This window comes from Mirounga leonina, unplaced genomic scaffold (assembly GCF_011800145.1).
Source record: "Mirounga leonina isolate KUSES-001 unplaced genomic scaffold, KU_Mleo_1.0 Mir_154, whole genome shotgun sequence".
Lineage (NCBI taxonomy): Eukaryota > Metazoa > Chordata > Mammalia > Carnivora > Phocidae > Mirounga > Mirounga leonina.
In genome coordinates this window covers 35,318,764-35,336,024 of record NW_023270389.1, presented here as the reverse complement: position 1 = coordinate 35,336,024, position 17,261 = coordinate 35,318,764, and the positions used below count along the sequence as shown (strand labels likewise).

Sequence of the window (17,261 nt, the reverse complement as noted above, 5' to 3'; positions counted from 1 at the left end):
CACGGTGTGTTCCTGCCACCTGTACCTCCTGGCTTCCTATTCTAAGTGTGTTAACACCTAGCTCATCTTGCTCCTCTTACTTCTTTATATTTGAAACAGATTAAAACACACACACGTACATGCACGCACACACACACACACACACACACGTAATCTAAGCATCTGAATTTGGTCCACAAGTCCTCCGAAATAGCTTGTCTGGTGGTGTACTGGGAGGGTACAGATGCATCGAAGTAATTTCCCACACAATGATTTAGGTCAAGAGGGGCAAAAGGATCTAGTCGGTAAGAGCCCTGTGTGCGGTCGGACCTGGGTTTGGATGATAGCGCCACCATCTGAGAGGCGCTTATGGGCGGGCAAACTGCTTCACTCTCTGAGTCTGAATGTTTTCGTTTGTAAAGTGGAAGTAACTTCCTGAAGATGAGATTACTAACATGGAATGTGCTGACTGTGAAGCTTATAGCAAAATCTCTGGCATAATCGTGGCCAGCCACTGTTGTTGTTAATTCCACGATCCAGGCTTGGCTGCCAGCTTGCCGGCCAGCTCTGGGGCAGGTAAGTCTATACAACAGTGGTCTCGACATGTTCAGGCACAGGGCACAGGGAAGGATTCTTGGGGAAGATCGTGGAATCCTGATGGATTAAACTTAAAATCCCAATGTGGAATTTTCTTCTAAGTTAGATACTATATTAGAACACTAGAAATAGTAGAAAAGTAGTAACAGATAAAATGTGTTTTTAGAAATTATATAAGAAAAACTTAAAATTAAGGGAATTCTGTTCATAGCTCTACTTCCATTATTTAGTTTTGGGTGGTAGATGAAAATTCACCCAGTAAGAACACTGACACACTATAGTATTGTGAAATGTTGTCTGGGACAAAAGTTGTAAAAACCTACAATCTGAAAGAAATAAATCCTAAAAGCACATACTACCTAATGGAAACCTTTAAATTACCTTTACCGTTTTCATCATAAAAGGAAGATTAAAACAAATCCTTTCTAGACATGGAGAGACTTCAAAAGTTCAACACACCTATTTTTATTGTTATATTCACATTTTTGCTTCAAAATAGGAAATAACTTAAAACACAAACGACTCTAAACACATGATGCCATGCATTCAAGTTTCATTAGTAAAGCTGAACATCACTTATCCCTTCCATATTCCACGATATGAAAATGCAAAATCATCATTTTTGAAAAACTATAAAACACGAATGAGCAATCTCCCCTATGTAAAAATATCCCAAATAAAATAATTTTAAAAATAAAAAGCACATAAATAGGAACCTCAAGATGAAAGAAACATTTAAGTAATTCCAGAATGTTTTGTATAAAATGTGAAAATAGAAAGACCTATCTTGAGGTTGAAACCTAGGGAAGATAATATGTTTCAGTATCTTGTGAACTGCTCTCATTTTTAGCTACCCATCTTCCTTTTGGAGAAAAGGGAGGCGGGTGGGTGGAGAAGGATTCGGACAGTCCTGGTAAGTCCGCCGGATAAAGAGGAGATCCAGGATAACACTGGTACGTAAGCCACAAAGGACAGGAGAGCGATAAAACCTTCTTACCGAGAGGAGAAGCACAGGGTTATCGTCCTCCAATAACATGCACGTAAAAAGCTCTAGGTGTTGTGTTACTTACTTCCGGGCTCAGGACTGCGGTGCTGTCGCTTGGAACATCTTCTTCATATCCTTTATTAGGAAAACTTTCTATTTCACGACCTATGCTTCCTTCACTTGGGCACTTGTTATATGAGCATCTTGGACTGTTGCTGCAGTGGGAAAATTCACATTTACTGTCCCCAATTTCTGAGGGCGTACATGAGAGATGGGGAGAACCACTGTCATCCTGATATGGTGGTGGCTGCAATTCATCCAGTGGGGGTGTTCTTCTCATTCTCTGAATGCAGTTTCCTGACAATGATTAAGAATCTGGTCACTGTTTCCAATTAGCCTCAACATGCAGTACAGTCCACAATTACTGTAAATAACTTTAAGAAAACTGGATCAAGAAATTTGTGGCAACATAACTAGTAGATTCACTTGCGAGTTTCCTTCTTCCCTAACGGAGAGACGCAGAAGTAAAATAGCCTGGTCTCCCACTCCTCTCCTCCTGCACAGTAAGATTAGGAAAAATAAAAGTCACATACGTGGAGAGATGCTGTTATAGACCACAAAGATGGGAGAGTGATAAATATTAGTGAACTAGCTTATTTATTTAGTTCTTTCTTTCACAACAATCCGGAAGCATACACATATTTTGCCTACTACCCTATGATGTGGGGCCTCTCTAGCTACACTAGGTACAAATACGGGAGGGACCACAAACATAAAAACCTCATTTATTTTCTTCAGCTAAGGGGATGGACTTAAACTAGCACTCAGCTCAGCCATGTCAGAAACTATTTCTCCACATCCACATGAGATCCAGAATCCTAAAATGAGGTGCACTGTGAACCCAGGCCTAATCCCCATTAACGAGCAGAAACCGAATGCTGCATTTCAGCCAGTCTCCATAATCACGTGGCTGCTCCCTGCCCCACTGTGGCTCTCCCTGCCCCACCCCTGCCGTGGCCCCCTGCCCCCAGTGCCGCTCCCTGCCCCCACTGTGTCTCTCTCCCCCTTCTAAAGTATATGGCTCCACCTTGTCTACAGCAGGCATCTCTACCTCCAGCAATGAATCTGAAACCACATTTTCTTGTAGTCTTAAATTATCCTTTTAATTTTTACCTCAATGATCTGTCTCAGGAGCTCAGAATAAATAGGTCTGTGAACAGGATAGAGGTGGGGGGAGGAGGGGGATGTAAAAAAATAGAGCTGAGTATACAATTTAAGAGTAGCTAAGTCTCTGTAGATAAATCCTGAATGCAATATCAGGTATTAAATTTAAATACTACTCGTTTTTTCTTTTAATGGACTGTGAATCTCCGTTCTTAAAAGGGGCCCTGAAAAAAGGTATTTTGTATTATAATTCTTATAATGGAGTTCAGTTCAAACGCTCAATAGGTCTTCTGTTCTTCCTAAGATAGTAAAACTTTACATAAGAAATACAAAGCTCATTTAAAAATTATCACAATGCCTGGTTCAATGAAAAATATTAATTTGCATGAACTTAGCACAAATTTACATATTTGCTCAGAAGCAAATTTTAGAAAAAGAAAACTAAACATCTTACCTAGTGAGTCTAACATACCAACTTTAGTTTATAAAACACAAGCAAAAAATAAAAAAGTTACGGAATTAACATACTTGAAGCTAAATTTGAGAAGGGAAGATAGATTAAATTGATACACTGCACTTAGTAGCAAATAAATATCCCAGATTTCAGAGAGGGGCTTCCAGGAAACCTTTGGTTTTCCTGATAAAAGCAGGCAGACTTAACTGGCAGGCACTTTTTGTCCCTTCTTTTTCTTCCTGCCTGGAGCTGCGGTAGCCATCTTATAACCATGAAGTATACAAGCATGACAATGAAAGCTAAGGAGAAGGAAGCAGAAAAATAGAGAGTATCTGGGTAACTGAAACATCACTAGGTAGCTATCGCCAAACTTTCTGAAGCCTAAGACAAATCCCTCTAGGTTAAAAAACATAACAAGAAAACAGTGACAGTTGGATTTTCTGTTTCCAAATATACTATCTATTGATACTTCTAAAATTATTTAACCAATATCCCCCCTCATTAAAAATGTATATTTAATCAGCCATTGAATTATAAATTAAATGGTAATACCTAATATTTGCTGTAACAGGAAGTCAATTAAAAATTTCCCAATGTAGTGGTTTTAGGAGTCGGCATACATCTTTTCCTTTACCTTTATTTTTTTTAAAAGAGAGGTGATCTTTCCCAGATCTCAGACCTGATTGCCCAGCATATTATCTCACAGGTCACACTGGAGAGAATTGGGTACATATCTATTCCTCAAACCATCTCTTAAGGCAGGGAGGATGGGATCACCACAATTGACTTAGATTAATCAGTAGCCATCAAAGTGAAGCTGGGGATGGAGTCAGCTTCAATGTCCATATTTACATGAGAGAGAGTAGATGCCACTCACCAAGAAAAAAAGAGAAAGAACTTAAATGAATAAAATCAGGTATGAAGATAGAGACGTTACAACTGAAACCACAGATATAAAAGATCATACAAGATTATTATGAAAAAGTATATGACAACAAATTGGACAACCTAGAAGAAACATAAATTCCTAGAAACATACTAGCTACCAAGATTGAATCATGAAGAAATAGAAAATCTGAACAGACCAATAACTAGTAAGGAGATTAAACCAGTAATCAATAACCTCCCAACAAACAGATGTCCAGGGCCAGATGGCTTCACTGGTGAAGTCTACCAAAACTTAAAGAAGAATTAATACTAACTCATCTCAAACTCTTACAAAAAACAGGGCGCCTGGGTGGCTCAGTTGGTTAAGCGACTGCCTTCGGCTCAGGTCATGATCCTGGAGTCCCGGGATCAAGTCCCGCATCGGGCTCCCTGCTCGGCAGGGAGTCTGCTTCTCCCTCTGACCCTCCTCCCTCTCATGCTCTCTGTCTCTCATTCTCTCTGTCTCAAATAAATAAATAAAATCTTTAAAAAAAAAAAAAAAAAACTCTTACAAAAAACAGAAGAGGAGGGAACACTTCCCAACTCATTTTACCACGTCAGCATTACCCTGATACCAAATCCAGACAAGGACACTACAAGAAAACTACAGGCCAATATTCCTAATAAATATAGATGCAAAAATTCTTAACAAAATATCAACAAACCAAATTCAACAATACATGAAAGGCATCACACAATATGATTAATTGGGATCTATTCCAGGGATTCAAGGGTGGTTAGACATCTGTAAATCAAGTGATGCAATACAACACATTAACAAAATAAAGGATAAACAACATATGATTATCACAATAGATGTAGAAAAAGCATTTGACAAAATTCAACATCCATTCGTGACAAAAACTCTCAAGAAACTGGGTAGAGAGAACGTTAATCAACATAATAAAGGCCATATACAACAAACCCACAGCTAACAGTATATTCAACAGTGAAAGCTTCTCCTCTAAGATAAAGAACAAGACAAGGATGCTGACTCTTACCACGTGGAAATCCTAGCCAGAGCAATTAAGCAAGAAAAGAAATAAAAGGCATCCAAATTGGAAAAGAAGTAAAACTGTCTCTATTTCCAGATGACATATTATATATAAAAAACCCTAAAGACTCCACTAAAAAACTGTTAGGACTAATAAATGAATTCAATAAAGTTGTAGGACACAAATCAATATAAAAAATCAGTTGCATTTCTATATACTAACAACAAACTATCAGGAAAGAAATTTTTTAAAATTCCATTTACAATTTGCATCAAAAAGAACAGAATACTTACGAATAAATTTAGTCAAGGAGATGAAAGATCTACCTGCACCATACACTAAGAACTGTAAGATATTGATGAAAGAAATTGTAAAAGACACAAAACAAATGCAAAGATATTTTATGCAAATGGATTGGCAGAAATAGTATTGTTAAAATGTCCATATTACTCAAAGCACTCTACAGATTCAAAGTGAACTCCATAAAAATTCCACTGCCATTTATTCACAGAAAGAAAAAAACAGTTCTAAACTTTGTATGGAACCACAGAAGACTCCAAAAGCCAAAGCAATCTTGAAAAAGAAAAACAAAACTGGAGATATCATGCTTCCTGATTTCAAACTATATTAAAAACCTACAGTAGTCAAAAGAGTATGGCATTGGCATAAAAACAGATACACAGATCAACAGAATAGACAGCCCAGAAATAAACACATATATTGCCAATTAATTTATTACAAGAGCCAAGGATATACAATGGGGAGAGGAAAATCTCTTTAATAGATGGTGATGAGAAAATTGGACAGTCACATGCAAACTAATGAAACTGAATCACTTTCTTATAAACAAAAAACCAACTCAAAATGGAATAAAGACTTGACTATAAAGCTTGAAACTATAAATCTTAAGTGAAAACATAGGGAATAAGCTCCTTCACACTGGTCTTGATAATGCCAGAAGTAAAGGCAACAGAAGCAAAAATAAACAAGTGGGACTATATCAAAATAAAAAGCTTCTGCATAGAAAGCCATCAAAAAAATTATAGGCAATCTATGGAGTGGGAGAAAATATTTACAAATAATATATCCAATAAAGGGTTAATACTCAAAATATATAAATAACTCCTCCAACTTAACAGCAAAATAACAATCTGATTAAAAAATGGGCTGAGGAACTAAACACATTTTTTTCAAACAAGACATCCAAATGGCCAATAGGTATATGAAAAGGTGGTCAACATCACTAATCATCAGGGAAATGCAAATCAAAAGCATAATGAGATATTTCACACCTGTTAGAATGCCTAATATCAAAAAGACAATGGATAACAAATGCTGGCTAGGATGGGGAGAAAATGGAACCCTTGTACACTGTTGGTGGGAATGTAAACTGGTAAAACCAGTTTTAAAACAGTATGGAGATTCCTCAAAAAATTAAAAATAGAACTACCATATGATCGAGCAATTCTACTTCTGGGTATTTATCTGAAGAAAATGAAATCACTATCTCAAAAAGATACCTGCACCCCATGTTCACTGCAGTATTACTTATAATAGTCAAAACATGCAAACAACCTAAGTGTCCATCAATGGATGAATGGATAAAGAAAGACACACTGGACTGTTATTCATCCAAAAAAAGAAGAAAATCCTGAATCTGCGACAACACAGATGAACCCTGAGGGCAAGTGAAATAAGTCAGGAGAGAAAAATACTGTATGATGTTACTTATATGTAGAATCTACAAAATCTGAACTCACAGATATAGAGAACAGATCGGTCATTGCTAGAGGTGGGGATGGGGGGGTAGTGAATGAAATGTGTGAAGGGGCTTTCCAGTTATAAGATAAATAAGTCCTGGAAAGTAATGTACAGCATGGTGACAGCAATAATGTATTGTAGACTTGAAAGATGCTAAAGGAGAAGATCTTCAAAGTTCTTTTTTTTTTTTTTAAAGATTTTATTTATTTGACAGAGAGACAGCGAGAGCAGGAACACAAGCAGGGGGAGTGGGAGAGGGAGAAGCAGGCTTCCCGGCGAGCAGGGAGCCCGATGCGGGGCTCGATCCCAGGACCCTGGGATCATGACCTGAGCTGAAGGCAGACGCTTAACAACTGAGCCACTCAGGCGCCCCTAAAGTTCTTTTTTTTTTAAAGATTTATTTATTTATTTATTTGACAGAAAGAGATAGGAGAGAGAGAGCATACAATCAGGAGGAGCAGAGGCAGAGGGAGAAGGAGAAGCAGAAGCAGGCTCCCCGCAGAACAGGGAGCCCCGACGGGACTCGATCCCAGGACCATGGGATCATGACCTGAGCTGAAAGCAGACACTTAACAGACTGAGCCACCCAGGCGCCCCAAGATCTTCAAAGTTCTTATTAGAAGAAAAAAATGTCTAACTATGTGAGGTGACCGATGTTAACTAAACTTACTGGGGTAGTCATTTTGCAACATGTATATATATCACATCGTATGTTGTGCAAATACCTTGAACTAATATGTCATATATTGATTATATCTCAGTAAAACTGGAAAAAGAAAAGTAAAGAATGACTAAACACTTCCCTTTCAAAAGCTTATACACTAATTGGGAGTATAAAAATACATATACATGGGGATTAACATAAGAATAAAAATATATATATATAAAAAAATACATATACACATGAAACCAAAGCAAAGAAACAAACCAAAAGAATATATGCCTAAAGAATATAGGGTTCAGGAAGAAGGAAGATAAAGGACATTGGCTAGAACCAACACAATCAAGTCCTTGCCTTCCAAATCCTTCACTCTGATTCCAGTTTTCATCTTTATTAAAATACCTTCTCTCTCTGTGGCTCTTTCTTCTTTAATAGCAGTTTCACTGTATTAACCCTTCTCATGTAACCAACACAATCTAACTTCTGTCTGGTAATAATCTTATACCTTACCTCCTTTAGTTTGCTTTTTTTTACATCAGGTCCCTGTCTAGCTGCCAGCCAACTAGGATATATTTACACAGCTGAGCTCCTGTCATCTGGGTCTTGTTGAGATTCAGTGTAACCACACTCCAGAGACCAAGGCATAAGTTACCCAAAAGACATTTAGTGATATTTAAAGATACTAAGTAGGCTCCATGAGTAGACCTCACTAGTGTTTCTGGATTTGAGAGAAAAAATTTTAGAGCTGTGAATTTTGGAATATACATATCAGGACATATAAATTATATACATATAATTTATGATATATAAAATATACTAATAAGAATAAATAAATAAATATATATTAGGATACCTTATATTTATTATATATTTATATGACACTTCATAATTACATAAATATATAATATATAAATTTATAACATGTAAATTATATTATTTATATATTTATTATGTATTTATATAATTATAAGGTATTATATAAATCCTTAAAGTTTTAAAAATAATAATACCATACGTTTCACTTTTCACTTTACTTTTACATTTTACTTTACAAAGTGAAGAACACTCAAATGTATCCAGAACAGGAATTTCATTTAAAAAAACGCAGTTACGAAGATTTTTCCTTTTTCAATCTTTTGCAACAATATCTTCTTTCTCTAATTGGCAACTACTTCATATCATATTCACAGTATAATAACTAAGAGTTGGCTAAAATTTAATGAATATTGGAAAATTTTTAATACAACTGTTTTATAAAATAACAATTTATACTATAGTTGTTAAATTACACTGTAACCATCCAACCTTAAGGGGAAATTTCTAGTAGAACTATCAAACACCAAAATGATGATAAGCTACTATTACTTTTTCCCTCATTTTACAACCTAATTCCATACCCTATTTTGTGGAAATGATAGATCCATAAAAGGATTCATGCATGGAAATATTTTAAGCATGTTAGCTTACCACCTGCATATTGCAGAGCACCCACAAAAGAAGATTAAGTATGTTTCTACCTTACAAAAAACCAGGATGCATGCATATCTGGAATATGACCTGGAGTTTTTAACATATTTGAGAGTAGTTTTCTAAGCTTCAGAACTTCAGTTCTAAAAAATGGTGAACATTCTACATCTCCAGAATTCAGTTTTCAAGTGTCTGTAAAAATTTGCCAAAACTGATCACATACAAGTTAAGGCTCGACACATTTCACAAAACTGGAAGCATAAAGAAGATACTTTCTGACCACAGTGAAATTAAACTAGAAATCAGAAACAAAAATATAACTAAAAAAACTATAGAAATCTAGATAAAATAACCAGAAATTAAAATGTACTTCTAAATAATTCATGGGTCAAAGAAGAAATCACAATAGAAATTAGAAAATGTACTTAAATAATGATAATAAAAATAATCTGGGAGCACCTGGGTGGCTCAGTCAGTTAAGCCATCTGCCTTGGCTCAGGTTATGATTTCAGGGTCCTGGGATGGAGCTCCCCATCAGGCCCCTCACTCAGAGGGGAGTCTGCTTCTCCCTCTCCCTCTGCCCCTCCCCCTGCTTGTGCTCTCACTCTCAAATAAGTAAATAAAATCTTAAAAAAAATAATCTGTATAAAATCCTTATGGAATGTGGCTAAAGCCATACTTAGAAGGAAATTTACGGGCCGAAGTGCTTATGTTGGGGAAGGAAGGGGAGTGAGGAAGGCTGAAAACAAGGACCTATTTACTCACTTCAAGAAGTTAAAAACTTGAAAAACAAACAAGTTAACTCAAAGAAAGGAGAAAGAATGAAATAATAAAGAGCACAAATAAAATAGAAAACATACACACAAAAGAGAGCATTAGTAAACCAAAATAAAACTCACTGAGAACACTAATAAAATCGATGAATTGCTGGAAGAGACTAGTCAGGAAGAGAAAGAGAGATGGTATAAATTATTAATATCGGGAATAAGAAGGAGGACATCATTTCAAACCCTCCAGACATTAAAAGGAGAGCAAGCTTTTCTTTTGTCCTCTCCTTTTTTGGAAATTCCAGTCCTAAAGCTAATCAGTGGGGCTGAAGGAGGCAGCAGTCTGCACTGGTAGTAGCATCTGTCAGAGCCTGGGTGAGATGAGGATGTCTACCCATGGGAGAAGCCCAGCATACTATTTTGGAGCCCAAGAGAGACGAGAAGGGCATCCATGTCCATACAGGGACAGCCCAGCATGAGGTGTCAGAGCTCACATAGGGTAAAGAGGGCACCCATCCAGGGGGCATCCCCTAAACAGCATGCCGGAGCCCAAGCTGGGTGAGAAATGCCCAGCATGGAGAGCCAGAGCCTCACCAGGATGAGAAGGCTCCCCACAGTGGGGCAGCCTCACATGGGGCAACAAAGCCCAAACGGGGTGAGCAGTGTATCTCCAATGAGGGAAAGGGGAGTCAAAGCCCGAGGAGGATCAGAGCCATGGAGGGGGGACCGGCGTGGGTTGCTGAAGCCCAGGAATGCAGAAGAGGGAAGCCACACAGGCACACCTGTGGAAGTACATCAGCACAGTTGGCCTGACACAGGAAAACCAGACCCGAAGCAGGATGGGGAAGGTATCCATGTGTGGGGGTAACCTGGCGTGTAGTGTTAGAGCCCAGGTGGGGTGAGGAAGGCAACTGTGTGGGGAAAAGGGGAAGTCCTGGAACACAGTGTCCGAGCCCAAGCAGGAAGTCAGAGCTTTGGTAAGGTGGTGAGGACATCCAGTGTGGATGGTATGCTAGTCTGGAGTGTCAGAACCCACGTTCTGAGGGTCATGAGGACATCCACAAGTAGAAAAGGCTGCAGGGGATAGCAGAGCCCAAATAGGGTGAGGGGGCATGCATGCAGACAGAGGGTGCGATTAATTGAATAATAAATATGTTAAGTTTAATGGAAGCCAGGTCTATCTCTCCGTGTTGGAAAAGGAAGTTACAATATGGAAAGGGGAAAATCTAGAACTCTGGTCTTGGATTAGAATTGAGAATATCAGTGTGAACTTAATTTTTAAATATTAGGTAAATACAGCATAAATATGCATATAATATGCATACAAACCATTTCGAAGTATCCTAGCTCTGTCCACTGAGAGGGTTTAAGAACACCTCAACAGGGGCTCCTGGGTGGCTCAATTGGTTAAGTGTCCGACTCTTTATCTCAGCTCAGGTCTTGACCTCAGGGTTGTGATTTCAAACCTTGTGTTCAAGAAGCTTGTCCAGTAGCTGGCCAAGAAGTATGATGCTTTTTGGCTTCAGAATCTCTGATCAAGCAGATCCCACGAATCCTAGGCCCAGGCCTGAGTAAGACTGGCGAGTTCTCTTCCTTGATGATGCACAATGAGAACATGGTGGCCAAAGTGGATGAAGTGAAGTCCACCATCAAATTCCAGAGGAAGAAGGTGCTGCATCTGGCAGCAGCCACTGGCCATGTGAAGATGACAGATGATGAGCTTGTGTATAACATCCACTTAGCTGTCAATTTCCTGGAGTCACTGCCCAAGGAGAACTGGCAGAACATCTGGGCTTTATACACCGAGAACTCCATGGGCAAGCCCCAGTGCCTATACTAAGGCATGGTTTAATAAACTCTAGTGTGCTACCATTAAAAAAAGGAAGAAGGAAGAAGAAGAAGAAGGAAGAAGAAGAAGGAAGAAAGAAGAAAGAAGGAAGAAGGAAGAAGGAAGAAGGAAGAAGGAAGAAGGAAGAAGGAAGAAGGAAGAAGGAAGAAGAAAGAAGAAAGAAGAAGAAGAAAACACCACCTGAATAGTAGTGTACACATCTAGTGCCCAGATCTTGGCTTCTAAATCTACTCTTCACTGAAAGGGACCAGGACTCCATGAAGAAACAGCAAATTTCAGGGCTAGGATAAGAAGTTGAGAATAAGAATGTATTCAGAGAATAAGGGGGACATATCAAAAAGACAAAGACGCCAGCTTGAAGTGATTTGCACTGAACAAATCCCACAATTCGAGCTTCAAAAAAAAAAAAAATAGTTGAAGTAACTGATTATAACACATTGAAGAAAAGAGGAAAATTTTAATCCATCTAGATTAAATATATGAATAAATTGAAAGAACTTTGAGGAACAGATTTATGCCCATAGTTACAAAGTACTTAATTATCAAGAGTACATACTTCCTTAAGGAAGAGATCAAAGTGAATAATAGGAATAACATGACAAATCAAAGTGTGCATCACCTGATAGGATGCAATGAGAGGAATAAGCACCACCTCCTTGGCCTTCCAGTTAAAGGTGCATAACCTGAATCTAATCATGAGAAATCTCAGACAAATGCAGATATTCTAAAAAATAACTGCTCTGTAATCTTCAAAAAGGAATGACTGAAAAACTGATCTAGCCCAAAGGAGACTAAAGAGACATGACAAAACATAATTTTGAACTAGATCCTTTTGCTCTAAAGGACACTATCTGGACAACTGTTGACCATGAATGGATTCTGAAGACAAGATGGCTATATAAACCAATGTTAATGTCTTTATTTTGATGGTTGTATTGTGGTTATGTGAGAGAATATTCTTGTTTGTAGAAAATATACACTAAAGTATTTGGGGGTGATGAAGCATCAGGTCAGCGGGCGACTTACTCTGAAATAGCTCCAGGGGTAAAAAGGATTTTGTACTATTTTTTGTACTATTTTTTGGTACTATTTTTCCAACTTTTGTTAATTTTGTGAATGTTTAAAACATTCTCCATAAAAAGACACTGTTGTATCTCTTGAAAATTTGAAAATCATAGGATACAAATTCCTAAAGAAAAAAAACCTAAACAGATCCAAGAAACAGGAAAATTATATAATCTTACACCTATTACAGAAACTGAACTCATACTTTAAAACCTTCCTAACAAAGAAAAGTCCAGGCAAATTTACCATTTAAGGAAGAAAAATCGCCAATTTTATACAAAATATTTTAGATAATATTAAAAAGAGGGAACACTTGTGAAATTATCTTATGAAGCTAGTATAAACTAGCTACCAGAGCCTGATAAAATATCTTACAAGAAAAGAGTAGGCCAATTCCTCTTGTGAACACAGATACAAAAATTCTACACAAAATACTAGCAAATGAAACCCAGGGTCCTATAAACAGGGAACTACATTATAACCAAGTTGGGTTTATACCAGGAATATAAAGTTATTGTACAAATGCAAGGTGGATTTACTTTTACTGCATTAAAAGAATAAAGGTAAAAAGTCACGTGATAATTGAATCAATTTTTTAAAAGCATTTGAAAAAAAAAGCATCTGATAAAATTCATTATCCATTCATGATAAAATCTCTACTCTGCACAAATGAGGGATAGAAGGCAAATTCCTTTATCCCATAAAGAGTATCTTTGAAAGTCCTACAGCAAACATCGTATTTAATGGTGAAATGTTGAAAACGTTACGTCTGGTATCAGGAATAAGACAAGGACGCCTATTTATCACCACTTCTATTCAACAATGTACTGGAAGTTCTAGCCATTGCAATAAGGTGAGAAAAAGATGTAAAAGGATTGGAAAAAAAGAAGTAAAACTGTTTTTACTCTCAGATGACGACTGAGATATAGAAATCCCCAAATACTTTAGAGATAATCTATTACAGCTAGTAAGCAAATTTAGCAAAGTCACTGAATATGGTTATCAATGTAAAAAAGATCAATTGAATTTCTACACACACAAATGAAAAATTAAAAAATGAAGTTTAAAAACAATCCCACATAAAATGGCACCAGATAACACCAAATACCTAAGAATGAATCTAAGAAATCATTTTGCTGTTATCTCTCAGTTTAGGGGTTTATAATTAGAATTATTATTAGCAATTGGCAGAGTCCACACTTCGGCTTCCTAAGCAATGGCTATATGGTGTAGGAAGGGATTGCTAGAAACCACTGGACTTTCCTTTCTCTAGGAACAAGTCATCCCAAGAGAAAAGGAGAGATTAGTCTACCATCAGAGACTTGAGAATTCCAAGTTTGGTGAATGTCTTCACTAGTTTGGTCACTGTGAAAATTAGTAAGCTTGAAAAATGGTGGCAGATTATCATAAACTTCTAATTAGACGATGACTTTAACTGGAGTTGCCACTCCAGATGGAGTCTCCTTATTAAGCAAATTAAAACAGCCTTGGTATTTGATATGTAGCTTTTACATAGAAAATGCTTTTTCCTTTGTAACAATCCAGAGAGAACAAAAGTAACATGTTGTTTTCACCTGGCAAAGACAGCAATACTTCTACTTCCCAGGGAAACATAATAAAATATTCTTGTTCTATACCACAATCTGCTCTGCAGAGACCTTGGCTGCCTCAACATCCCATTCTACATGCCCTTGATCCTCCTCTGAATGACAGCCAACTATTAGGACCTGGAGAGTAGGAGACTTGAGGGATTGAAGTGCCTTGGTAAAATATACATGTGTGACAGAATTGAGAACTCAATCTTATGAAATTACAAGGACTTGCCTCCTCAGTAAAGTTCCTGAGAATACAGGAGTATGATGGAATATTCCTCCCAACGTCAAAGAGAATTTCCTACCCCTTGTCTGTGTCCCACTAAGAAGGAGACAAAAAGTTTCGTTGGCCTTTTTACACTCTGAAAACAGCACATTCCATAGCTGAGTATACAGCTTTGATCCATCTACTAGGTAAAATAAAAAGCTTTTAGCCTTGAGTAGCACCCAGAACAACAGAAGTCTCTTTAGATGATCCAGGGTACGGTGAAATGAGCTTTACACTTGACCTTTAAAGACCCAGCAAACCAAATGGTCTTCAAATGTCTGTAGTAGGTGATGATGCTTAAAAGTATTAAGAAGCTCTGATGGTAGAATTCATTGGAGGACTCAATATATTTTTTTTTTTTTTGCCATATCTTTGCTGACATTCTTGCTTCTTTTAATTTAAAATACTTTATTTATTTTATTTGAGAGAGTGAGGCCGAGAGAGAGAGAGAGAGAGAGGCCAAGTGGGCAGAGGGAGAGGGATCAGCAGATTCCCCACTGAGTAGGGAGCCCAATGCGGGGCTTGATCTCACGACTTTGAGATCATGACCTGAACCGAAGGCAGACACTTAACTGACTGAGCTACCCAGGCGCCCCGACACTTTTGCTTCTAAGATTTTAAAGCTTATTGCCAATCTGATGGGTAAAAGTTAGTATCTTGTTTTAATTTGCATAGGGAGGAGGACATCTTTATCAACCACTTATATTTTCTCTATATTCCCCACTAGATATTTACCTCTTTGAAGTGCTACAGTATTCTGTATATATTAAACACAGTATTCATATATTATTGGTATTTGGTATATGCTACCCATAGCAATCTATATATTTAATGCAATCCCTATCAAAATACCAACATTTTTTCATAGAACTAGAATAAAACTAAAATTTGTATGAAACCATAAAAGACCCTGAATAGCCAAAGCAATCTCAAGAAAGAAGAACAAAGTTAAAGGTATCATAATCCTAGATTTCAAGATATACTACAAAGCTATAGTATGGTACTAGCATAAAAAACAGACATATAGATCAATGGAACAGAATAGAGAGCCCAGAAATAAGCCTACACTTACATAGTTGATTAATCTACAACAAAGGAAACAAGAATATACAACAGGGAAAAGACATTCTCTTCAACAAATGGTGTTGGGAAAACTGGACAGCTACATGCAAAAGAATAAAACTGGACCACTTCCTTGTACCATACACAAATAAACTCAAAATGGGTAAAAACAAACAAGCAAGCAAACAAAACAAAACAAAAAACCTAAATGTGAGACTTGAAACCATAAACTCCTAGAAGAAAACACAGGCAGCAATTTCTTTGAGATCGGTCATAGAAACATTTTTCTAGATATGTCTCCTTAGGCAAAGGAAACAAAAGCAAAATTAAACTACTGGGATTACACAAAAATAAAAACCTTGTGTGCAGCGAAGGAAACCATCAACAAAACAAAAAGACAACCTACACTGAACGGGAGAAGATATTTGCAAATGACATATCCGATAAGGGGTTAATATCCAAAATATACAAAGAACTTACAAAACTCAGCATGAAAAAAACCACCAATCCAATTAAAAATGGGCAGAGGAACTGAACAGATTTTTTAAATTATGATTTTTTGCACCTCCAAACACATTTTATTACAAGACAGAGTTCAGATTATTTTTGTACCATGACTTAAAACCCTTAATCTTTCTCACCTTATTTTCCTGGTGGTTTGAAATAATTTCTGAATCAAACTATATTTCACATAGAACTACTGACTTTCTACCAGTACAATCTTGCTCAGTACATCTATTTTCTGAGTGAAAAATCAATTCACGGTCTCTCATTTCTTGACTTTTAGGTTTTGTTAAAGATCATAGTCAGTTCAAGTGAAATGAGAAGTGGTCTGTTTGTTTTGAGAAACAACTCCTGGCCTACTATTAATATGAAACAGAAACTAACTGGAGGATCAAGAGATGCCAGGTAGCTACTGTCCAGGAGGAAGTAGATAGCATGTGCTCATCTAGCTATAAAGTTGGGGATGTCAAGCTGCACTCCATCATCAAGGGAAACTAGCAGATACTGGATGAGGACCGAGTAAGCTCTGAAGGCACAGGCAGGTATTATAGGTACGCCTGCTGTATTTTGCTTAACCCGCATGCATTGCCTCGTGAGTACAGTATGACTAGTGAGGGCTAACTGAGGGTTAAAACATTATGTTTAGTGATATGCCAAAACCATCAGAAGTGAAATGTTCTAATATTATAATCCTTTCAGAGGAGGCCCTGAAAAACAATATGGAAGGAAAATCTCGGTGGACAGAATTCTTAATAGCCCATTTGGTTTTCAACTTTGCTTAGAGTAAGAGTTGATCTCAATGACTGGGTTGCCAATGGTCTGGCTGGATGTAAGGACTTGAGAGAGACTGGCAGACTGGTGTCACCTAGAATGGCTCTGGGGCCTGAAAACATTAAATCCCCAATACAAGTTAAAACACAAATATGCAGTAAATACCATGACTTCTAAAATTTAACTTTATATATTTTAAGTCTGATTCTTTTCCAAATTGAAAAAGGCAAGATTTTTGATAAATTAGACTCCTAGATGAATTTTGAAAGCATGCCCCCAAATTATGTCAATTTCATTCAATATTTTTGTTTCTCATTTTAGCTTTGTGTTCAATGTTATTCAATTTTATCTACAGACAATATTTAATATTAATGAATGATTAAAAATAATATC

The 17,261-nt window shown here is 37.1% G+C and overlaps 1 protein-coding gene across 1 annotated transcript in view; it reads right to left on the bottom strand.

The window, feature by feature from the left end:
* Window positions 1-17,261, bottom strand: part of SYT14 (synaptotagmin 14) — a 132,656-nt gene that overhangs the window by 62,412 nt on the left and 52,983 nt on the right. Inside the window, exon 3 of the mRNA XM_035010474.1 lies at window positions 1,647-1,918. Coding sequence (XP_034866365.1) covers window positions 1,647-1,918 — 272 coding nt within the window. The remainder of the gene's footprint in view (window positions 1-1,646; window positions 1,919-17,261) is intronic.